General features: G+C 42.0%; 1 protein-coding gene across 3 annotated transcripts; it reads right to left on the bottom strand.

Annotated features, from left to right (window-relative positions):
* Nucleotides 1–5,883: 5,883 nt before the first annotated feature.
* Nucleotides 5,884–24,579, bottom strand: LOC108923501 (cytochrome P450 2J2-like). 3 transcript variants are annotated; one of them, XM_029254635.1, is made up of 9 exons: nucleotides 24,288–24,579; nucleotides 20,953–21,112; nucleotides 20,528–20,677; nucleotides 20,164–20,324; nucleotides 19,845–20,021; nucleotides 19,540–19,681; nucleotides 17,237–17,424; nucleotides 16,889–17,030; nucleotides 5,884–6,738 (listed from the first exon to the last, which is right to left on the bottom strand). In XM_029254635.1, the coding sequence occupies exons 1-9, from the start codon at nucleotides 24,480–24,482 to the stop codon at nucleotides 6,563–6,565; spliced, it is 1,491 nt and encodes a 496-aa protein (XP_029110468.1). In that variant the 5' UTR covers nucleotides 24,483–24,579; the 3' UTR covers nucleotides 5,884–6,562. The 3 variants fall into 3 exon arrangements, with proteins under 3 accessions (XP_029110468.1, XP_029110466.1, XP_029110467.1); XM_029254633.1 differs by lacking the exons at nucleotides 16,889–17,030; nucleotides 17,237–17,424; nucleotides 19,540–19,681; ... (3 more) ...; nucleotides 20,953–21,112; nucleotides 24,288–24,579 and adding exons at nucleotides 7,233–7,374; nucleotides 7,518–7,705; nucleotides 8,679–8,820; ... (3 more) ...; nucleotides 10,085–10,244; nucleotides 12,257–12,598; XM_029254634.1 differs by lacking the exon at nucleotides 5,884–6,738 and adding an exon at nucleotides 14,659–15,234.
* Between the last annotated feature and the right edge of the window lie 951 nt (nucleotides 24,580–25,530).

The following is a 25,530-nucleotide window of genomic DNA, read 5'->3' as shown; positions in this document are numbered from 1 at the left end:
CTCATCACCTTGGTGCTGGAGCAGGTCCATGGGGTTCTCATGTTTACTAAACTGGGCCTGCGCAGCGCACACAATCTCATTCGGATCCGGGAGGGGAATGAGTGGAAGACCGCGTTTAGCACCTCATTGGGCCATTATGAATATGTAGTCATGCCATTCGGCCTGGTAAATGCTCCGTGCGTTTTTCAGGCCTTTGTAAACCATGTCTTCAGAGATCTGGTGACCAAGGGAGTCATCGTTTACCTCAACAATATCTTGATCTATTCGCATATGATGGATCAACATGTCAGCCTGGTACGGCAATTTCTGGGGGGCCTGCGAGAGAACCAACTGTATGTCAAGGATGAGAAATGTTTATTCCACCAGACACAGGTCTCCTTCCTTGGCTTTATCCTGAGCGCTGATGGGGTGGCTATGGACCCGAAGAAGGTGCAGGCAGTGTTAGACCGGCCCCGGCCCACGTCAGTCAAGGCCCTGCAGAGGTTTCTGGGTTTTGCAAACTTTTACCAGAGATTCATAAGAGGTTTCAGCTCGGTGGAGGCTCCCCTTACAGCCCTCTTGCAGGGTGAGGGGAAGAAGTTGGAGTGGACCGAGAAGGCCCAGACAGCGTTTCAGACCCTTAAGGACAGATTCACCACAAACACCCCGACCACGTGTTACCTTTCATTGTAGAGGTGGATGCCTTGGAGGTCAGGGTCAGTGCAGTCCCGTCCCAGAGACAGGGCACTCCCCCAAAGCTCCACCCTTGCATGTTCTTTTCACGAAACCTAACACCTGCTGAGCGGAATTACGATATTGGGAAGCGAGAACTTCTGGCAATCAAACTAGCTTTAGAGGAATGGTGACATTGGCTGGAGGGAGCTGCGCACCCGTTCCTGGTTCTAACTGACCATCGAAATCTAGAAAATCTGCAGAAAGCGTGGCGTCTGAACCCTCGGCAGGCATGCTGGGCCTTGTTTTTCACCAGGTTCAGATTCACGGTGACCTACCAGCCACGGTCAAAGAACACCAAGGCCGACGCCCTGTCGAAGATGTGTGGCAGGGAACCGGGCCCGGCGGAGCCCGCCCTCATCTTGCTGGAACAATGGGTCGTGGCTCCGATCAGGTGGCGCTTCCAGCAGGAGCTCCAGGCAGCCAAGGAAGAGGATCCTGGCTGTCTAGACTGCCCAGAAGGTAAGGAATACGTGCCAGTCAGACTCCGACCTTCCCTCCTGCAGTGGGCTCACGACTCCCCGACGGATGGACCCTCGGGCCACTGACGGACCCTGTCCCTTTTCCAAAACCGTTATTAGTGGCCATCCATGAGGGAAGATGTGCAAGAGTACATAGAGGCCTGTGAGACATGTGCCCAGGCCTGGACCCCAACTCAAAAGCCTGCAGGTCTGTTAGAGCCTCTCTCTGTCCCAGCTTGGCCCTGGTCGCACGTGTCCATAGATTTCTTGGTGTCTGTCGACATCTGGTACAGGAATAGTGCGGAGATCTGGAGAACAGCCACCGCCTGGCTACACCGCAGCGTGCAACAGTACAAGTGCCAGGCAGATCGTCACCGGCGGCCCGTCTCCTTTCGTCCCAGCCAGTGGGTCTGGCTGTCCACCAGAGATGTGTCTCCCATCCTGAAAACTCAGCCCCCGCTTTATAGGCCCATACCAGATCATCCGCCAGGTCACTCTGGTCACTTACCGCTTGCATCTGAACCCCTCTCCTCGGGTCCATCCGTCATTGTATGTCTCCCTTCCGAAGCCGTATCGAGTGTCGCACCTCCAGGTCCCGCGGGCTTCAGAGCCGCCCTCGCCGGTACAGGTGGATGGATCCCCAGCGTACCTGGTTCAGGAGCTCCTGGATTCCCGACGGCATCGCAACCGACTGCAGTATCTGGTTGACTGCGAAGGATACGTTCCGAAGGAGCGCAGCTGGATGTCGGTGAAGGATATCCTGGATCTGGACCCGATTGCCTCCTTCCACAGGGACCACCCAGATTGCCTGGCGCCTCAGCCTAAGGGACATCCTCCTCGGCCTCGGAGGGTGGCAAGTGCCTCCCGTGGAAGGGGGAGTACTGTTGTGCCCCCGGGAACGAACGGAGTGGCAAAACCTGCGCTCAATTAACAGGACATGAATAAAAGGAGATCCCTGTCCACCCGTCGACACGGATTCTCGCAGACACCTTCATGGTTTTGCAGTCTCAGCGTCTTCGTCTTGCTTGTTCCCTTGTTCCTGGTTTTTGACTCTCGCCCGTTCTCCTCAACTACTGACTCTGGATTGCCTGTGCTGCGATGTTAACGCCTTGAAAGGCCTTCACTTGTCCCTGACTGCAATTGTGTCCAGTCCTACGAACCTCGTTGATAGATTAAAACCAACCCGCGATTGGATCCACTACTTACCTGTCTCCAGCCTGCCTGTCCCCAGCATGACAATACTGTTGTTCAGTTTTCCTTGATACACTTCAGGAACGTTTACACATGAATTTGGAAGAAGATACATTTTTCTATTACATTGCAATTTGGAAATTGCTGAAAGATTGTCACAACATGTATGCTCATAATGTACAGTACTGTTGTCACGTCCCTCGCAGCCTGCACATAGGCGACACCTGCCATTTCCTAATGGGAACGGCAATAAAGAGGGAAGCCGAGGAAGGCCAGACGCGGAACCTTGTTTTGCCTCCTTGTTTCCCTGCGAGCCGTGTTTCAGAGAACTTACTCCAACTACGACCTTTTGCCTGTGTATTCCTGACCACGTCTTTTGCCTAGCCCTCTGTACTATGTTTGCTGATCGCCTGACCCACGCCTGCCCCTCGACTTTGCTTTTTGGATTCTGATTCGACTTCATTAAACATCGGTGTACGGGAACTCTGCACTTGAGTCCGTCCTTGCTACGCGCAACCATGACAACTGTGCAAAAGTCTCAGGCATGAGATGTTTCACAAAAATATTTGTTTTAGACAGTTATTGAATGTCATCTGCATTAGTGACAATGGGAAAGAGCATATATTTTAGACCTCCAAACATTTCTTTTCCAAAGAGTTACAGTTTTACTGTAAAGGTTTTGTATGTCGTTAAAGAAAGAAATTATACACACACACACACACACACACAGTGTGAAACCGCCTATCCCAAACGGAGTCACGGCAAACCAGAGCCTAACCCTGTAACACAGGGCACAAGGCTGGAGGGAGAGGGGACAAACCCAGGATGGGATGCCAGTCCATCGCAAGGCACCCCAAGCAGGACTCGAACCCTAGACCTGCCAGAGAGCAGGACCCGGCCAACCCCGCCGTGACCCTGCTCGGGACAAGTGGTTGTTGACGATGGATGGTTACTAAACTTTGTAGGAAGTTTATTAATTAAGAGAATTATTTTTGGAAGCATTCTCGCTTCACAGCTTTTTTCCTCAAGTGACTAAAACTTTTGCACAGTATTGTACGTGTATAAAATGTATGGGTTTCTTGGAGAATACATTGGACTTGATATTTTTTTTAAATAAAATTGTCTACTAGAAGCATTTTTAACACTACTATCTAATCTCACTATGTGTGGTAAATGTGACCTGTTCATTGCACTTCCGTGAACCACACCTGTCTGATTATGTGAGAGTGCAAGCGATAAGCATTTCATGTTTACCTCGCAGTTGACTCTGTGTAACAGAAAATTAATTTGTCCTTCCCCAGTCATCTGAGTGGTTGGTTAGCAACTGTACTGATTTAAAGAGAATATTGCTGACAAGACATTGAACACTCTTGGCAACAGGATGACCGTGCAGTTACAGAACACTGCATTTTGAGATTGGGATCAATAATACAACTTATGTTGAAGTCACACACACACATTGTCTGAAACCGCCTGTCCCGAGCGGAGTTGCGGTGAACCGGAGCCTAACCCGGCAACACAGGGTGCAGGGCTGGAGGGGGAAAGGACACACCCAGGGCGGGACGCCAGTCCGTCACAAGGCACCCCAAGCAGCACTCGGACCTCAGACCCACCAGAGAGCGGGACCCGGTCAAATCTGCTGCGGCACCACGCCCCCCCCCCCCCCCCCCCCCCCACTGAAAAGACTAAATTCTTTTAACTAAATACATCTAGTCGAAGTGGTGAGAATATCTACACTGAATACAAGTTCAGGCCTAGTTTCACTGCTTCACAGCATTACATAGGAGAGATTTACAGCTTTACAGACTGCTCCACGGGTCAGGAAAAAATAGCATTTCCACTTGGTCAGTTAATGGTCAAGTGAGTTTAAAACAAAATCTTCTTAGAGAACGTCAGGCACAGGAAGTTCAAAACTAAATCTTTCAATCATGAGTTAAATGGATTCATCCTATTTTTTCATCAGTATTCAGTGCAAGGACATAATGTTGATAGGAATCTTCTGGTGCTGTGAACTGCTGTACTTTGTACTGTTCAAAGTTTCCCATTAATAAGCAACAGAAACAGCAGTTCAGAATGACTCATAAAACAGCTGAACCACAATAACTAGGAAGGTAAGAAAGAATGGCGGGATAAGAAAGAATTAAAAAGTTAGATTTAAAACCCTGCTGTGAAAATTACAATAACAAACAGTAGGTGCCTTTAGCTTTCTGCATCTCTTCAATTCTGAGGAAAAAACTTTTCAATACAGTACACCAAAGTGCAAGTGTCATATGAAGATAAACATTACATATTTACTAATGTACACAATCTTATAATGGTATGTTTTCCGTTTTAAATCTGCCACAGCATAAATTAATCTCAGGTGCAGCATAACTGATACGGTTTGGGTTATTTATTTCATGCTTTGCATCTCAGCACTTTTTTCATCTATGGGAAGTACGTTAAAGAAAAGAAGGAACAAATGGCATGATTTCATAGTCGTTGTTAGGTCCAATGGGTGTCCATTTAGTTTTCTTGTTTTGTTTTCCCTTCCTCTGACTTGGATTACAGTCACAAGTGTTCAGCAGTATCTGTCAAGAAGAGGTGGGCCTGATTTGCTGGACCGAGAAAGGCAGGACTTCCCAAATATTGAAAGAACACTTCCTGAAGGCCATTGGGGAGCTCATTCATGGATTAACAAACTCTTCTAGTGTGATTTTCATAGTGCTCCTGGTCTTTCTGTTTTCCTTCATGACGGCATTTTGATATTTTTGCTTCTTTCTTTGTATCGCCTCTATACTGCTTGTACACTTGTCTGGTTGTTTGTTCGTTTTCTTTCTTCAGACAGTGTAAAAGTAGTGTAGTTAGAAAGGTGGCAGAAAACTTTGTTTTGCTTTTTGACCCCTTTTGTTTCCAGGTTGGAGTTTGAAAGTGGCTTGTCTACAAGGGTAGTGGGTTGGGCATATTTCTTGACTTTTTGATTACCCTTTACATTCTGTCTATGTTTATGAAGTTTGCCTGTTAGCTCTTCAATGTTGTAATTTGATTAACTGCCCTTTCACAAAAAAATTAAACACACATCCCTGTTTGTGCACTCTATTTACTGTCAATTCATAACTTCATACAAAACCTCTATGTTACAGCCTTACACAACCGTGGGGTCATAACAGACTAAGGAAGAAAGGCTAAGAGGCTAATGCTAAAACTAAAGAAGAAAGATGAGCAATGAAGAATAATTTTCTACATTCAGCCATAACTATTGTATGCTGTATACTTAAGATTTCTTAGACACTGAAACAACTCTAACGACTAAAGTGTCAGTGATTAATGGGTCATTTTACTCATTTCTGTTAGCCTGCCTGCATGTATCTCGCTCACACAACTACTTTTTCTGCTACTTTATTAGAGAAAAATGCTACAGAAATCTGTAGCTTCAACACAAACACATCTCCACATCTTTGAAGGCATGCACACCCATCTCAGAGATGTCAGTACTAACACTGAGTACTGTTTATAAACTACAAGATGTAGACAACTGACTCCACCACATAAACAATTTTTTATTTTCATTATAATTTTAAATCAACATCGTAACGTAACCTGTGTGCAACTCAACTTGATGTCCTATGACTGCATTATGTTTTCAGACACGAATGTACTCAGTAAATTGCCAAATTTTATAATTCTGTTCCACCTGTGTGGTAATTTCAAAATTCAAGTGGTTACTCAGCCATTTAAAAGTATCGCCTTGAGTCCAAAGTATTTCCATAAATTAGAATAGAGGAATACAGTTTTCTTCATACAACTGAAGCTCCATTTATAAGAGTTCTGAGTTAGTAGCAAATGTAATTTGTGCCTAAAAATTTGCATGACAAGTTATCAACTCACACTGATGAGATATGTTGTTATCATACATCTCCAAGAAAAATTAGAAGATTCGTTAAAATGTGTACAGTTTTGGTTCTTGTGATAATAGCAACTTAAATTTTCACACCCCCTCCCCCAATGAGAAAAGCTAACGCCCAAAACACCCGTTATAGAAGTGGGTAACATGACATTGTAACTTAAGTTACAACTCCACCTTATGCACTTCCATGGGATACATATGCCTACACCATTCTATTCCTTTTTTATCGTACACGTTCGGGAAATTAGTTCAATGTGGCATCGGAACATTTTCAAATTTCCAGCAAAAACCCTTCCTTAGGCCATTGCTGTGTTCAACGGGGTACAGCACACAACTTGTATGGTATAGGGCTGTGGGTGACTCCCACTTTGGACTCCAGGGTGGGCTCCACACCAGGGGGTGGAGAGAATGTGAACCGCTGGAGAAGGGACGTGAAGAACAGGAACAACTCCATCCGTGCCAGCTGCTCCCCAAGACACACCCTCTTGCCTGAGGAAACAAAGACAACATGACATTTATGAACTATACTCCTATTTCCATGTCACGTAATTTTTACTGTTTACTGAGCAAGTACACACACACACACACACATCTTCTGACCCGCTTGTCCCATACGGGGTTGAGGGGAACCGGAGCCTAACCCGGCAGCTCAGGGTGTAAGGCTGGAGGGGGAGGGGACACACCCAGGACGGGACACCAGTCCGTCGCAAGGCACCCCAAGCGGGACTCGAACCCTAGACCCACTGGAAAGCAGGACCCAGTACAACCCACTGCGCCACCGCACCCCCCACTGAGCAAGTATATTGAACAATATTAATATTAATGTATTTGTGAAGCCAAGTCATCATCATTGATGTCGTTTTCAAGCATAGCAGGACATCTGAGAATTGAGTTGTATACAGTATTTTGAACTTTCTCACAGTAAAATATAGAACAGGAAAGACAGATTTCATCAGTAAGGCATTGCACATGTAATATGCTACCAGCTGAGAAAGGCAAGAAGGCATCTCGTCTTCTGAAGTTCCCCTCTGCATCCAGGAAATGGCCAGGATTAAATGTGAAAGGAGTCTCCCACTCAGTCTCATCAAAAAGCACAGAGTGTAATGTTGCCATCACTATAGTACCCTGGAAAAAATAAATGAAAGTGTCTAAATAGATTTAAAATTTTTAAAAAATAACACTGTTCTAACATTGTTTATAATGTACAGGATATAAAGTCTGAAAAATATCTTGATATGTTAAAAAAAAATTTAAAAAAAAAACCTTACCTTTGGAATTGTGTATCCTCTCAGTGTGGTATCTTTTGTCGTCAGACGCACCAAATTCAGTGGTACGATGTTACCCATCCTCTGTATCTCATGAATAACAGCATCAGTGTAGGGCATATTGGCTCTGTCTGCCATGGTTGCCAGACGTGAGGGTCCAAGTACTTGGTCTATTTCTGCTTGTACCTTCTCTAAATGTGTAGCAGAGTAAATAGGATTTTAATAAGGAAACTGAAAAGGTACCTGTATCTTGAGAGTAAACTTTACAGCTGGGACATCTTGATCATTTGCTTGTACAACAGCATAACATTAATGAGTTTTAAAACCCATTCATTGACACCACTTGTATATGTCTTCGGTAAATTAAATTTAAAATTTATCAGCCTTGATCCAGTTTTATCTCGAATGAACAACACCATTCAAATAATATGAAAAGTTATCATCGTAAATTCTCTATAATTTCTATTAGTCACTGTTCTGCCTGCAGATTTGTTTAGTTCATGTGATTAATTGCTTTGTTGAGCGGAACCTTTATTTCCATAAGTTATACGCAATTTGTGCACATGCGCTGTTTTCATGATGCACTACTGTCGGGATAGGCATAGTGGAAGCGTCTTGAGTTCTGTGTGCTTTTCCTACGCTTGTGGAAGCAATAACTGTAAGTTGTGAAGTTCTTGCAGACATTGGCTAAAATGTTTAACGTGCTTTTAAGTTTGACCTTTGTAATGTAAACTCTGTTTATTCAGCCGTAACTCTACGTTACTGTCCTTGTTTGTAAAACGCGTGTGTGATTTCGCGCTGTGTCATGCTAAGTGTGCTATCGGCAAACGATTTAACTGGTTATTATAACGATCGTTGTAATTAGACTAAGTTTTCTTTACTGTTTCTGTTTATTATAGTTTCACTCGCATTTTCACATTGGGAGACAATAAAGGAGCAAGACGCTCATAATCCTGGCTCGCGAGAATCGAGTTTGGCTTGCTGTTAAACTGCGTTAACGCACTGGGTGTGCACAACACGCAGGGAGAACAGTACAGTCACTGATTAAATATAATATGAAAAAGTTAATACATGCATATTTCTTGTCTTGTAGACCATGCTCAACTGAGAACTTTATAACTCTGCCAAGCTTTCAGTAGACTTATCTGCAACATGAAAACCAACCTTGTATTTCTGGGTATTTAATCATATACAGCAAACCCCAGATCAGTGTAGTTGATGTTGTTTCTGTCCCAGCAGCAAACAGGTCCAGAGTGCAGAAACACAAGTTGTCCTCATCGAAACCTGCTTCAGCATCATCTTTCCACTTCAGGGACAAAAAAAAGACTAAAATTCTGTTCTGTTCTATATTGGAACAGATACCAGCAGAACAGATAAGTAACTGCATTTCACTTCATGCAAACAAATTTGCAATTCAACTGGGTGCTTCTCTAATATTACCTTTTCCATCTCAGAAAAGAAGCTGTCAATGTAGTCTCTCGGAGTTGAAGGGTCCCAGTCCTCCTTGTGCTCCTTAATTTTTAGCTTTATAAAGTCAATCACAATTGCCCAGTGGGATAATATTTTTTTGTGTGGACCAGGTAATCTGCGCATCAGCCATGGGAACGTGTTGTACAACTGAAAAACAAAAACAATGAATTCCTCAGAAAATTTTTATTTCTATAAATTACTTGAAACAGGATTAAGTGTCAACCAAGTAAAATCCTTAAAATCAAATGAAAAATTACACACAAATAAAGTAAGGTGTGTTACCTTAGCCCAGATACTTCCCTCCAAATAAATTGCTTCATTCATTAATTTCAGCAGTGTTTGGAAGTAGCTGTCGCTGTAGTCAAACCGATCGCCAAACACCAGACAACTGATGATGTTGGCAACAGCATTGTTAACAACGGAAAGAGGTTCAAATGGCTGGCCTATGGGATTTTAATTGAAAAAACAACATAAGCTGGAAGATTTACTCAGTTTTTATATTAAAGTAAATGCTTATAATGGCACTGAAAACAAGGTTCTGAAAACCAGTGCAGCAGTTTTTATGATCAAAGTAGAAGCAGTCAGTGATAATCAACAACAAATTAAAAAAATCTAAATTAAAAGAGCAGTACCTGTTTCCAGGTCTTAGTCATACCTTGAGTGTTCCCTATGACTTCATTTAGGAACCTACATTCCACTTGGATCTGCGACTCAAGACTTTTCTTCCCCAGTCCAAAGTTTCTCAGAGTATGGAGGGCAAACCTTCTTTGCTGTTTCCACTGATACCCATTGGTGGCAGCCAAACCTTTAAAACATTTGTATTAAATTAGTGGTTTTCAAGTTAGTATTTCAGTATCATTGTTAAAATCTGGCATCCATTTATAGTCTGTTAGTGGATGGAACAGGTTAAAAATTTTTTAATCTTATTATCCGAGCCTTTTGAATGAAGATGAATGTGAATAAAAATGAATGTGAATGAAAAATGGACCAATTAGAGACGCAGTTAGCGTTACTTATACAAAGATTCCCAAGCTTTTACATTAAAATTGCTTAAGGATATGCTTGTTCATATGATTCAACATCAGGAGAAATAATATTACCTTTATTCTGAAAAATATCAGTAAATATTGGTAATGATGGACGATCAACAAAGTTTTCACCGTGTTCAACCAGGGCTTCCTTCACAGGCTTCAGACCATTTACAAAAACCATCCTTTGTCCCAGTCGAATACTAAAAATATTGCCATATTGCTTGGCAAACTAGAAAAAGCAAAACAAAAACTCAATTAACACAGTAATTACTGATGAACTATATATCTTCACTGAAAAATGTCAGTGAGTTATATGGGCTTCTTCGAATACATACACACAGTCTGAAACCGCTTGTTCCAAGCTGGGGTCACGGCGAACCAGAGCACAACCCGGCAACACTAGGCATAAGGCTGGAGTGGGAGGGGACACACCCAGGACGGAACACCAGTCTGGCGCAAGGCACCCCAAGCAGGACTCAAACCCTAGACCCACCAGAGCGCAGGCCCTAGCCAAACCCGCTGCGCCGCCGTGTCCCCCCCCTTCATATAAAAATATTGTCATGTTCATACAAAATCGGAACAAGTGAAAAAGTGTACAAGTGAAAAGGGTAGACAACTGGCAGCTCTGTGTGAATGGTACATGATTCTAAGTTCCAACCTCCTGTCAGGACAACATCCTACAATCACCAAAGTTCACGTGTTCCCTGGTACCTGACTGTGAGTGTGGTTTTGCTGTTTCTGTAAGGGATCTAAAGTGGGTGTGCCAGGAATATTCTGCTGGCGGTGTGTAAATTTTGTGACAAATGCCCACAATCCAAGATTTCTCATTGAATCTTTGTATTAAGACAAGCAGAAGGCAGGCACAAAATCCTTTGCTAGTGTGCTACATGAGTCATCTCCAATATTTTTCAAAGAAAAAAATGTATGAGATGCTTCCCTTAATACGCCATCACATTCAACCAAGACTTTTTTGAAAGCAACTGACAGTCACATCTATTTATTCAGCGGGGTAATTTTACTACAGCAATTTAGGGTAAGTGCATTGCTCAAGGGTACTACAGCTGGGGGTGGGATTCAAACCTGCAACCTTTGGGTTCAAAGGCAGCAGCTCTACCCACTTCGTCATCAGCTGTCCCTTACATGTAATAAAAATCATTTTACATTCAGTATATTACAGTAACGGGGGGTGCGGTGGCGCAGTGGGTTGGACCGGGTCCTGCTCTCCGGTGGGTCTGGGGTTCGAGTCCCGGTTGCGGTGCCTTGCGACGGACTGGCGTCCCGTCCTGGGTGTGTCCCCTCCAATTCTGGCCTTACGTCCTGTGTTGCCGGGTTAGGCTCCAGTTCCCCGCGACCCCGTATGGGATAAGTAGTTCAGAAAATGTGTGTGTATATATTACAGTATCTGCTATTTGTTCACTCTTTCACCAAGTCAAGCACAAACCCCTTTCACAATAAAACGTAATGGTACTCATCTTTAAGGTCTGTGATACTATTTATTTAGTTACTTCAAAGTTCAACTCATTTTGACTTAATGTGTCTAGTATTATACATTGTTTCACTGATTTTTATACAGTCCTATGTTTTATGCCTCTATTTAAAGTAAAAAATTAATCACATCCAGCATATATCTGTTAAAAATTAAAGAATAATAAGGAGAAACAATGAAGGCAACAGCTGTTTGCGATCAACATATTGTACCTGTTTTATTCCACTGATATCTTTCACACTGTAATAATAAAGACATTAACATTTATAATGCCTTTTTACATCGAGGAGGGAATGAGTGACACACAGCAAAATGAATATATTTTACTGATAAATAAAAACATGGGTAGGAATACTTTCCAATAGCCACAATTATTAATTAATTTAACTTGTACTTTTCTCCCAGCAACTTACAATTATTTACTCATGATTCATACATCGGGGTAATTTTACCAAAACTAACTAAGTACAAGTACTTCAACTTCAAGTGTTGTACAGGCCAGGAGGTCCGGTACGAAGCGGTCATGTAGCGGGGCATGAATGACACTCAGTTCTGTGTGAATGAAACAATTTGTGCACTTATGATGTCACCTCGACTGGTGATGAAACGTTTGCAATCTAAATGCCAAGCTCGGCGAACTGCTTAACACCTCAATCAACAACCCGAGCTACGAAGACCACCAATCTTCTCGATAATTTCCAATATGAAATCTGTTGGTGTTAACGCATGAATACATTTAGAGAAAACGCACATACCTCTGCCATTTGGAGATGAATTCTATCTGAATCGATACGGAAAAGATCTCCCACAAAAGGCAGGGACCATGGTCCAGGAGGAAAGTTTTTCGGAGCCTTGTTGTTTTTAATTAGGTCCACAAGTATCAAAAACACAAAGAGAAAGATTAAAACACTGCTGAGGTCTAACCATCCTGACAAGGAGAGGACGGAAATTGCTGTCATTGCTGCGTATTTACAGGTGACACCAGTTCTGCTCCCTCTCTGCCTCCAGAACCACACTGTACCGTATTGAACTTTGAGAAATGTTCCGCAAGACTGGAGCTCGAGGACCCATTTCATTTGAGTGACCAATCAGAGTCCGAGTCCCGCCCACTGGCAGCTCAATTCGACAGCGAGCAACATGCACCGTGGGTACATGTCAGTCGCGCTTGTTTACTTCGTTCTCGGGTTTGTTTATTAACCTACTTGTAATTATTTTCCGCTTTACTAAGCTGAACAGTTTTCACAGAAGCAATTTAGGGTGATTACTTTTATTGCTGATACTAAAACAGTAAAAGGATAGCGATTGTGAACCGCGCCGCGGACCCTTTGACTTAGCCGACGACGGTTATTACCACACCTACTTCTTGATCTGCTCACACCAAAAGAACTGAAATATAGAACGCCTTTTTCATTAAACTAGAGCGTTGCCTCCCTGTACAGGCTATTTTGCGGTTTGTTTTTCCTTTCTCTGTTTACGTGTTTTGTCCTCCCGGAACACGTACTTTTTCTACCATTGGTTCTCCTCCCTGTCAATCATCCTCAGTCCTGCTGCCACTTCCTCCATCTGTACCAATCACCTCCAGGTCCCGCCACTTTAAAACCCTCCTACTTGCCCACTGATCCTCAGATTTATGTCTCAGAGCATGACTTTGCCTTGTTTTCAGTGGCAGCGTTGCTTATGGCTTCTGTTCAGTTGTTGTACCCTGGTTGATTGTGATGATTAGTTTATCTTGGTGGTGTTGTCGGCAAAAAGAACTGGTAAGAATGTTACGTGCCTTGCATGTCCAACACAAAGGTTGTGCTACTGTCTGGTTGGGAAGAGTTAGGTGCCACCCCTTGTACTTTTGGCTGTTGTTGGATACAATACCTTAGTTAGGGTGTCACAGATGCTCAAGAGCCCTTTGTTTTTCTTTCCATAGCTTGGGTAGTATTACTAAATAAATAGTTTTTCTAAGTTCTTTGCTTTGTAACTGTTGTTGTTCCTTTCCCCTCTGGAAAGTGTCTTTGTAAATATTGTACAAACAAAGTCACTTGAACATCTGCCTCAGTTTCTACTGTAAAGGAAACTACACTGAGCACTTGGTTCTTATATGTGTCATTTTGCTGGGCCCTTGTTACTACTGGTTACCATTCAGTTGATGTTCCACTCTTGCTACCCCTAGACACCTGGGGTTGGAACATGGAGGATGATGGTGACTGTCAAAATTATCCACATTTTTTTCTATGAGATCATTGTAGAGGAAAGAACTGTATAGTTTTCATAAATTTTACATAAACCATATTTCAGTATTTTTATCTTATATTCTTCTACAGACTAAAACGTCATGGGTTGTATATTTCCCAACAACAAACATTTCCAAGAAGAATCTACCTGGACAAACATACATTTTATATGTAGTCATTAATTTGAATTTTAAAGCTATAAATCTGAATTAGGAATTAGCAGAAATTGCTGTCAATATGGATGTAGGCTGTTCGTTTTATCGCCGATAAATATTTTTAATTGTATAGAAAAATAATTGCATAGAAATATTATAGCACTCTGTGTTTTCACATTTTACTTTATACCATTTAATAAAATGTATTTTTCTAAAGCACACAATATCTTGCTTTTACATAACAGGTTGCCATCCAAAAAAAAAAAAAAAAAAAAAACTTGTACAACGGTGTTTAAAAACATAACCTTTTATTTTCAAAAAACAGATTATATTCAGTATATTTTCATTTTGATCTCTAATGCATTCACTTTAAATCCACATTTCACTGCTGCTTTTGTTAAATGTTTTTGGACAGAAATACACAATTGTGTCCCTTTGTGTTACTCTCGCTGAATACTGAATTAACCTATGATTTATCCTGAAAATCATAACTGTAAAGAAAGCTTTAATGTATAATTTGAATAGTGGTCAATATTTAATTTACAATCTAGATTAAAACATTCTACAGCCCCATTACACAGTGCTTCTAATGGCATTGCCCAAATGTTTTGTTGAGTGACAGACAGGTTGTGATGTACTGAACTTTAATGCTTAGGAGCATCCCCATCCCAAGTCATCAAAATTTCTCCTGAAAAGGTTGAGAAAGAGTAAAAAGCACTTATAAAAGCACAGAAAGAAAAACTGATTAGAAAAAAAATAAAAATTATAAATGTAATTATTTTCATCCAGGATGTGATTTTTTTTTTAAAAAAAATAAATAATAATTTCACTTGATCCCCTCACACTGGGAACCCACCTTACAGGGTGAGTTTATGGAATGTGTTAACCTTGTTGTGTAAGGAACGGGTGTTCCCAAATGTAAAATAAATATAGCTCAATAAACTACAGTAAAAGTAGCTGTAGTCCAGAGAACATTCCAAAAATTAGTGTTTTCACTATTACTGATTTATATATATGTAATGTTGTAGCTTACATCTAAAACGTAAGCATTTCCAAAGAATATTGATTTTTTTTTTCTGTAGACACTTTCTAAAAATAGGTTTATTTTTGCAGTTCAAAGCTGAACATGTGCTGACTTCCAATTCAAAACTTCCAGAAGTTATACGTTACATTACTGTGCTCAGCGGGGTACAGCACATAACTTGTATGGCTTCGGGCGAAGAATGACACCCTTTTCGAATTCCAGGGTGGGCTCCACACCTGGGGGTGGAGAGAATGTGAACTGCTGGAGAAGGGAGGTGAAGAACAGAAACAACTCCATTCGCGCCAGTGGCTCCCCAAGACACATCCTGCTTCCTGAGGAAACAAAGACACATGGAAATTTCAAAACTACACTCACATTTAAATTCCATGTTATTGTTATTAATTTTAACTGAATAAATTATTGAATTTTGTTTCCAAATTTCATTAAAAACTTATCACAGAGGTGTAGCTTCTGAATTTTAATTTGTGAAGCAACATCAAATATGTTGAATTTAGGCACAGCGGGACAACTGAAAAGTAGGCTGTTTGTTTCATGCTTTGAATTTCAACAATTGACAAATTTTGTTGTTGAAAACGCATGACAGGAAAGATAGTTATTTACAATGTTTGGACAACCCTGGTGAAATTACATTCTGTTGATATTTCTACTTGAAAGGAAGATAACTTCTGCAGGAAACTTAAACAAGAAATTCCTACAGATTATAATGCACATCTGTTATTTACTTTCTGAATTTAACAGATGGGAAAGAATAAAACATAGTGTGGCATATAAAAAAGCTTGAACACCCCGTCAGTCAGTGCTTTGTAACACCCCACAAATGTTTCTTATAACCAGCTAGCAGTCTTCCTATTCTTGCTTTAGGAATTTCTCCCTGCTTGATTGCTGAATGCTTCTATTTCAGAAATGCGGTGTCAGGCCATTTTGCATGCAATGCATGTTTGAAATCTAGCCACAGGTTTTTCAATCATTTTAATACTTCAATTCAAATCGAGGGACTGTGAAAAACCATTCCAAAACCTTCAGATTTCACTTCTTTAAGTAGTTCATGATTGATTTTGAGATATATTTTTAATCATTGTCTTACTGTATGATCCAGTCTCTTTTCAAATTCTTCAAGACATTAACCTTCAGGATTTTTTTGATAGTTAGTGGAATCAATTCTTTCCTCTAACTGCTAAATATTTACTATACCACCAGTTGCAACATTACCCAAAACAATAGATCTACACTGATGCTTAAAGATGGCAAGGTGTTTTTCCCCCAAATGTACCTTTGATTATTGTAGCCAATGAGTTATTTCCAGTTTTTGTTTCATCACGCAGCAGAACTAGGTCTCACGTTGCTTCTGGGTTCTCTTGGTTTTGTTGCATATTTCAGACACAGAGTTTTGTGGTAACATTGCAGGCAATGTTTGTGGAAGCAATGCTGTAATGTCCTGTCTTGACTTGACTTCAGTAGCTCCCTTTCCATTTCTTTAGGACATTTTGGATAGTGACATTTGCAAGAAGGAAGCATTTAGATCTCTTTTTTATAGCCCTCCTCTGCTTTGTAAGAGTTTTCTTCATTTTCAGAATCTCAGTCAGTTTGCAGAGGCCCATGGCTGTTGAGTACAACACCCTGAGAGGTTTGAAGGGACAGAGCACAAGCTCTTCAATTCCCTTCACTTGACTTGGAATAATGCCTTACAAAAAAAACAACACTAATGAATCAAGTGGAAGGGTGCCTAAACTTTTGAGGATGCCACATTCATATTTCATTTTATCTAATTTGTTAAATTCAGCAAATAAAAAATTGGGCAAATTAAAATTTGCAGAAACCATGTTGAAGTTTGTTGCTGCCTGAACAGGATGTTTTAACTTCTTTTTCTCTTAGAAAAAGCAAGAAAACATAATTTCAGCAGGGGTGCCCAAACTTTTGCACAGAACTTTAGATTTAATTGACACACTATTATACTCGCACACATACCAGCTGAGAAAGGCAAGAAGGCATCTCTTCTTTTGAACTTGCCCTCCTCATCCAGGAAATGGCCAGGATTAAATGTGAAAGGAGCCTCCCACTCAGACTCATCAAACAAAACAGACTGTAAAGTTCCCATCACCATAGTACCCTGCAACAGATATCCGAGGCCTCAATCCTGACATCATCTACAGAGCAAGACAGCTGTTACTATGGAATACCAGGTAGGTTCCCTTCATGTGTCAAGTCAAATAAAAAAGGAATCAAAGCTGAGACACACTTGTACCTTAAAAAAAAACCTAATATCTTGACAAAAATATCTAATTGTGACTAATATCTTAGCATGAAAAGCCTCACCTTTGGAATTGTGTATCCTCCAATTGTAGTGTCCTTTACAGCCATACGTGGCACATTCAGTGGTATAATGTTGCCCATCCTCTGTACTTCATGAATAACAGCGTTGGTGTAGGGCATATTGGCTCTGTCTGCCATGGTGGCTGGATGAGAGGGTCCAAGTACTTTGTCTATTTCCGCTTGTACCTTCTCTAGGGGAAGAGCAGGACAGATGGGAATTCACAAAGCTTTAAACATGCATCTCTTGTCTCCCTGTATCAAGATCAAGACTCTGGTTATGACCTACAAGATCGTCAACAGATCTTGAACCCGATACCTACACAACCTGAATGCTCACTTTAGTCACAAGTCAGGATCTGGAAAATAAATAAATAAATAAATAACCCCCCAAAAGCTGGTGGGATGGACAATAGGTGGTCCTTGGCATACAACATGGTTCCATTCCAGTGGCCTCAGGGATACATAGACAATTGAAAAGTATGATTATATGAAAAGCAGGGGGTGCAGTGGCGCAGTGGGTTGGACCACAGTCCTGCTCTCCGGTGGGTCTGGGGTTCGAGTCCCGCTTGGGGTGCCTTGCGATGGACTGGCGCCCCGTCCTGGGTGTGTCCCTTCACCCTCCGGCCTTATGCCCTGAGTTGCCGGGTAGGCTCCGGTTCCCCGCGACCCCGGATGGGACAAGCGGTTCCGAAAATGTGTTGTGTGTGTGTATAAATACAGTAAATCATTATAGTATCATGCTGCATTCAAATTTTCTCTTTCATTAATTCTTCCACTTTTTTCCTGCACAACCAGAACATTCATTTATTTTTTGCACACACACACACACACACACACACACACAATGTCTTCAGCTGCTTGACCCAAGCAGGGTCGCGGTGAACCAGAGCCTAGACCAGCTGCACAGGGTGCAGGGCTGGAGGGAGGGGGAGGGGACACACCCTGGACGGGACACCAGCCCACCGCAAGGCACCCCAAGCAGGACTCGAACTCCAGACCCAGCCGAGATCAAGCCCTGGCCAAAACCTGCTGTGCCACAGCACCCCTTCCCATTTTTTTTGTTTATTAGTCATTTTAAAACAAAATGCAACAAGGGAATCACGGACAAAAAGTTTTCTAAGCAAATTGCAATTGCTGCAAGACACCAAAACACCCTCAGTCCCAAACAATTACAAGAAGTACCTTGCAGTAGCCAGGCCAACCACAGTTATCATATAGCAGATACAGCGGTCGTCATTAAGTGTCACGACAAAACATCGGGACTCAAAAATAAGTTTGGGTTGTCATAAGACACATGTATCATAAATCAAGTGGTATCTGGATCAGGAAATGGGTTGAATTCCTCAAACTCTCCCTTCCGAATCCAAGGAGTTTTCCATTTTCAGCATCCTTAATTGAACCTATATCTCATTCCTCAACCATCCCATACACCACTCAGAAATTCAGTTTGATACACAAAATGTTGAGTAAGCTTTTCAAACAAGCCCAGTTTATCACAATACACCAAAAAAAATCTATGAATAACTATTTACTGACATTTTTAGCATAGTGTGTGTTTCTCGGAGTTGTACATCGCTTTGGAAGGGCGTCTGATAAATGAATAAATATAAAATGGACATTTATTCCAAGCGGGGCATGGTGGCACAGTGGGTTGGACTGGGTTCTGCTCTCCGCTGGATCTGGGGTTTGAGTCCCGCTTGGGATGCCTTGCAAGGGACTGGAATCCTGTCCAGGGTGTCTCACCTCCCCCTCCAGCCCTGCACCCTGTGTTGCTGGGTTAGGCTCTGGCTCCCAGCGACCCCATATGGGACAAGTGGTTTCAGATGATGTGTGTGTGTATTTATTCCACTGTAAGACATTAAACATAATTCAGAAATGAGTGAGTTTTCTGCTAAGTTGAACACAATTTGAATTGTGTGAATTACTAAAAAAATTCATTCATCATAAATATCTCCATATCTATTGCAGAGTCCTGGTAAAGCCAGAACCTTTCCCAGGGCAATCTGAGATAAGGCAGGTTACACCTTGGAGAGGGTGCCGGCTTATTGTGGGGCCATCTCATACACACACTCACATACAGGAAACTCTCACAAACTAAACCAGTTTTTCATCCCACAACTAAATCCATAACCAAGGAGCTGGATGGCACTACCCGCAGCACCATTGTGCCACCTGCATTAAAGAAACACTTAAAACTGTTACTTTGACTGGAAGAAAAATATCAAGGGGCTGCAAGAACTAAGACTGGGAACGTCATAAGTGTGCCTAGCTTTAAAAAGATTTATATGTGCAAAATGAAAACCAACCTTGTATTTCTGGGTATTTAATCATATACAGTAAACCCCAGTTCAGGGTAGCTGATGTTGTTTCAGTCCCAGCTAAAAACAGGTCCAGAGTGCAAAAACACAAGCTGTCTTCATTGAAACCTGCTTCAGCATCATCTTTCCTCTGAAAAAAATAAGTGTTGAAACAGACACCAGCGATTCCTTTTCACACACATTGTGGGTTATAATTGGGTATAATCTCCCATATAGCTGAATAAATAAATGACTATACGACACTTAGGAACATTTTCTCAAATTCAACCTTTTGATTACTTCTCTAATATTACCTTTTCCATCTCAGAAAGGAAGCTGTCAATGTAGTCTCTCGGAGTTGAAGGGTCCCAGTCCTCCTTGTGCTCCTTAATTTTCAGCTTTACAAAGTCAGTCAAAATTCTCAAGTGGGAAAATATTTTTTTGTGTGGACCAGGTAATCTGCGCATCAGCCATGGAAACATGTTGTACAACTAAAGAACAAAAAACAGTAAATTCCTCAGAAAACTTTTATTTCTATAAATTACTTATAAATGAGACAGGATTAAGTGTCAACACAAATAAAATCCCTAAAATCAATGAAAAACTACACACAAGTAAAATCAGGTACTTTACCTGAGCCCAAATGCTTCCCTCCAGATAAACTACTTCATTGATTAATTTCAGCAGTGTTTGGAAGTAGCTGTCGCTGTAGTCAAACCGGTCGCCAAACACCAGACAACTGATGATGTTGGCAACAGCATTGTTAACAACGGAAAAAGATTCAAATGGCTGGCCTACGGGATTTTAATTGAAAAACAACATGAGCTGGAAGACTTACTCAGTTTTTATATTAAAGTAAAGGCTTATAATTAAGATATGAAGACATGGATCTGTGCAAACACACTGGTAGAAACTGATGTTTAAGGGTAAAAGTAGAAGAAATCAGGGACTGTCAGAGAAACCTAAAACAGGATATAACCGTTTGCTTGAGTCATACCTTGACTCTTGTCTATGACATCATTTAGGAACCTACACTCCACTTGGATCTGTGACTCAAGACTTCTCTTCCCCAGTCCAAAGTTTCTCAGAGTAGAGAGAGCAAACCTTCTTTGCTGCTTCCATTGATATCCGTTGGAGACAAACAAACCTTTGAAAAACAATGTGTAAAAGTATTTCTTTCTTACATGATCATTAGTAATATTATTTCCATTTGGTATACACTTCTGCTATTTTACTAATCCATTCTACATTCTGGGTTCAACAACAGATACATGCCATGTCCCCTTTTATTTAAAAAAAGTTCAAATTCACATGGACAAGCCAGAATTTAGTATTTTTAATCCTATCTTTATGATACAGTTCTATTATGCAGTAAGGATATGGGCTTTTATATGAGTCAGTGCCAGAAGAAACACAAATTACCCTTGTGCAACATAATATCTTCAGAGAGTGGTACTGTTGGACGACCAGCAAAGTTTTCACCATGTTCAACCAGAGCCTCTTTGACAAGCTGTAGACCATTCAGGATAACTATCCTTTGCCCAATTCGAATACTGAAAATATTTCCATATTGCTTGGCAAACTAGAAAAAGCAAATTGAAAAGTCTGTTACTGGCACAGATAATTGCTAACAAAGTATGCTAATTATTCGGTAGAGCCTAGTTCCTTAACTATTGCCAATGAAAAGGGCAGGAAGTTACTGCTGATTCACTACAAACACCTGGCACACCTGTTCCTCCCATAACAAGTTTAATTTGTTTTGCAATATGACTGCAATACACAAATTCTTGCAGAGTCATATTATTATTATTTATAGTCAGACCAGTTTTTTAATGCATAAAAATACACACACACACACACACACACACATTTTCAGAACCGCTTGTCCCATACGGGGTCACAGGGAACCGGAGCCAACCCGGCAACACAGGGCGTAAGGCTGGAGGGGGAGGGGACACACCCAGGACGGGACGCCAGTCCGTCACAAGGCACCCCAAGCGGGACTCGAACCCCAGACCCACCGGAGAGCAGGACTGTGGTCCAACCCACTGCGCCACCGCACCCCCCTGCATAAAAATAATACCAACATATTTTATAACATTTGAAACAAATAAATATTAGTTTCTCTTCTAAAACTGTTTTTCTTTAGTTAATTTATCATTAATAACCAGGTGTATAATGGAGGGCTGCAGAAACCCAGAGTCCATCCAGGAAGCATAAGGAGTTTGATAAGGCACACAGGGTTGGCAACTTTTTTTTGTTGTTTGAAGAGAAACTAAAAAAATATATTTTTTTTTTTTTCATTTAAATGGTGGCTCTCCAACAGTGTCATTGATACAAAATCCAGGTTCAATTCTCACCCCTGGCTGCAGTACCCTTGAGCAAGGTACTTACCCTAAATTGCTCCAGTAATACTAAGCAGCTGTATAAATGGGTAAATAATTGTAAGTAGCTTAACACTGTACATTGCTTTAGAGAAAAGCATCTGCTAAATTAATAAATGTAAATGTCACAAGCTATAAACGCTAAATTTAATCCACTTTTTTGGCGACATTGTGGGTAGCGCTGTTACCTCACAACACTTGGGCTGTTTGGACATAGGTTCAGCTGTGTCTCATTGTATATGAAGTTTGTATGTCCTTCACATTTTTAGTTGGCTTTCTTGCCACAGTGACTCCAAATCCACCATAGCTGGTGAATGAATGTGTGCATGTCGCCCCATCTGGTGTTCCATCATGGTAGAATAACCTGTATGGCCATGCACCCTGTTTTTCTGGGATGGGCTCCAGGGAAGCCATTAAATGACTGAGTATCTCATTTTCATCAATCACTTGTGTTTATCTGAGTTACTGTGTTCCACAGGCTATCCTGGAAACAGAGAGTATGAGGCAGAGTACACCATCCAGGTGGACCAGATGCTAGTGAGCCACAGAATTTTGCAAGTATTATTTATTTCATGGAGGCAGTAGCGCAGTGGGTTTGACCTGTGCCTGTTCTCTGGTGAGTCTGGGGTTTGAGTCCCACTTGGGGTGCCTTGCAACGGACTGGCGTCCCGTCCTGGGTGTGTCCCTTTCCCCTCCAGCCTTGCGCCCTGTGTTCCCGGGTTAGGCTCCAACTTGCTGCAACCATGCTTGGGACAAGCGGTTTCAGACTCTGTGTGTGTGTGTGTGTGTGTGTGTGTGTGTGTATTTAATTTGGCTACCATCTTTTTCGAGGGTTACTTCTCTTTTAACTGGATTTGTGAAGATCTTCCCACTTTGTTTGCTTTATTATTTGTACACTCAATAAAAGCACAATAACAGATGTAGCTCAATTTATTTACTGCTTGATGAGGGACCTGCCATCAAGTCAAACCTGAATCATAGTGATCACTTATGTGGTTTCTCTGGTAAAGAACCATTGAAGAAATGGTTTCACAATGCCTTCTTCCATCCATGTTGTTTTCAGGGTGCAACCACTGGAAGAATATGAAAATTCCACACAACCTGAGCTGGAATCAAACATCACTCCAACCAAACAGCTCAGGAACTAAGGCATCAGCAATACTCGTTGCACCACCATGTTACTATGTGGTGAGTAGTTTCTGTAAAATCTCGAATAAAGCTACAGCAAACTTTCAGCTGCATCAAGATTAAAACTATTTCAGTAAACTGAAGGACATCGGAATCGTCTAAGGTGAAGTATGCTGTGGGTGACAAAATTCATCTGACCCCACAACAAATACACAAAACAAATAGAAGCAAGCCAAATAAATCAGAAGATGACACAGCAACCAGTGTAATATGCAGCACTTATGAAGAGCAATAGGTTTAAACAGGGGCTTCAGTATCATTTGAACAAAACAAATCAATGTTCACACAACCAGGTCAGTTGCCACAAAATTATGGGAAAAAGAAAAGCAACCTAATATTAATATATAACTCATCTGGTTAAAAACACTGAAGGACAGATTTATTTAGATTAGGAGTAAAATTTCATTGGATTTCCGAGCGTCTCACATTGCAGTAGAGGAAAGAATTCAGTCTTATACTTGCAGGAAATATTATAACTTAGATCTCAGTGTGATCAGTGATCGATCGATCGGTGTCAGTGACCTGCAGCGTCTCACGGCTCCTTCTCTCAAACTTCCACACCGTTCCCTTTATGACATTCAGTAACTGACGGGTTTCTGACTATTACATGTCCATCTCAGAAGGGCATAGGTTCTGTTTGTACCTGTAATTTTTAAAACGTCAGAAAGTAGTAAGAGCACCATGTAGCACGCAAGGGCAGTCTGAGAGGGGGCGGAGCCGGGGACGGGCCAGCAGCCGCTGGAGCTGATCACTACCTCTATTTCTTTCCCGGGACCCGCCAGTGAGAGAGAGAGAGAGCGAGAGATTGAGGAGCGGATGACTGAGAGTTTCCCCAAGACGTCCACGACCCCGATCGCAACCCCACGCACGAAGTTCCTCCACGGCTTACCCGTCCCCCCTCCTCTCTGTCTCTTTCTCCGCATGAATAAAACCCCCTCACGAAACTTCCTTACCTGTGCCGGCGCTTCCTTTTCACAGAGTCTTACGGAAGTAGGTGTTTTTCACGTAAAGAACGAGGCGCGTCGTGCGCTGCAGTCTCTGCCAAACTTACAGTAAAATAAAACGACGTACATGATGTACGCCAGCGGAGTCATGGATGGAGCGGGGGGATGATTCTCAGTTCTGTGTGAATATGAAATCTATTGGTGTTAACGTATAAATACATTTTAGAGAAAACCCACGTACCTCTGTCACCTGGAGATGAACTCTGTCCGAATCGATACGGAAAAGATCTCCCACAAAAGGCAGGGACCACGGTGGTCCAGGAGGAAAGTTTTTCGGAGCCTTGTTTTTAATTAGGTCCACAAGTATCAAAAACACAAAGAGAAAGATTAAAACACTGCTGAGGTCTAACCATCCTGAGAAGAAGAGGACGGACATTGCTGCGTATTTACAGGTAACACCAGATCTGCTCCCTCTCTCCCTCCAGAACCGCACTGTACCGTATTGAACTTTGGGAAATGTTCCGAAAGACTGGAGCTCGAGAACCACTTTGATGGACACTTGAGTGACCAATCAGAGCCAGAGTCCCGCCCACTGGCAGCTCAACTCGACAGCGAGCAACATGGTGGTTTATGTCAGTCGCGCCTGTTTACGTTCATTAGGCGCAATAACGACAGGAAATGACTGAGCGAAACAACTTTCTCTTCTTCGTCTCGCCAGCCACAGGAGACACACAGATGGGTCTTTCGTAGACATGATAGAAACGCAAAACATAATGTAGATACGGGGGGTATCAAAAAAAAAAATGCTGGCAACACGGAACACTGGAGCATCGATTGTATAAACTAGGCTGTGTGTGGCAGACTGGGAGATGCAGATCGCTGCCGCTCAGCATAATAGTATTATACCGCATTTCGCTTGCCCAGGAAAAAAAATCGGAATTCATTGTACAGTTTCTTATACTGAATATCTATCCGCTAGCGCACCGTTGAAAAATCTTAAGTCGGACCATCGTAAGTCGAGGAGAAGAAGAAACTTACTATTAGCTCAAACTGAATTTATCAAAACGGAATGCTTCGTAATTGTAATTAAACGGATGTGTCCATGATGATGTCATACTGGTGGTCGGGAATGAGCAACGGACTCAGGTGCAGGCTCGTTTTTTTTTTTTTTTTAAAGGGCAAGGCAAAAGAGTGGTTAGACTTCAGGTGAGGGTCGATCGATCAGCAAACGTTATCCAGGAGAGAAACACAAGAATTGTAGTCGGAGAGGCAAAACAGAGAACAAACCGGGAAATCTACAACACTGGGGCAATGAAGCAATAAGGAGGAATGTGCTGCAGTTTATCTTCGGAGGTTCTGCACTGAGGATCCTCCGGGATGCTCTTTTATGCCGTGTCCCCTCGGCTGGCTGCAGGTGTTGTCATCCATCAGCCAGTGGATGAGGGTCTGACAGTACTCCCCCCCCCCCCCCCGTCTGGGTGGCA

The sequence above is a fragment of the Scleropages formosus genome, chromosome 9 (genome assembly GCF_900964775.1).
Source record: "Scleropages formosus chromosome 9, fSclFor1.1, whole genome shotgun sequence".
Classification (NCBI taxonomy): domain Eukaryota; kingdom Metazoa; phylum Chordata; class Actinopteri; order Osteoglossiformes; family Osteoglossidae; genus Scleropages; species Scleropages formosus.
The sequence above is the reverse complement of the archived record's forward strand: the minus strand, read 5'-3'. Positions and strand labels throughout refer to the sequence as shown.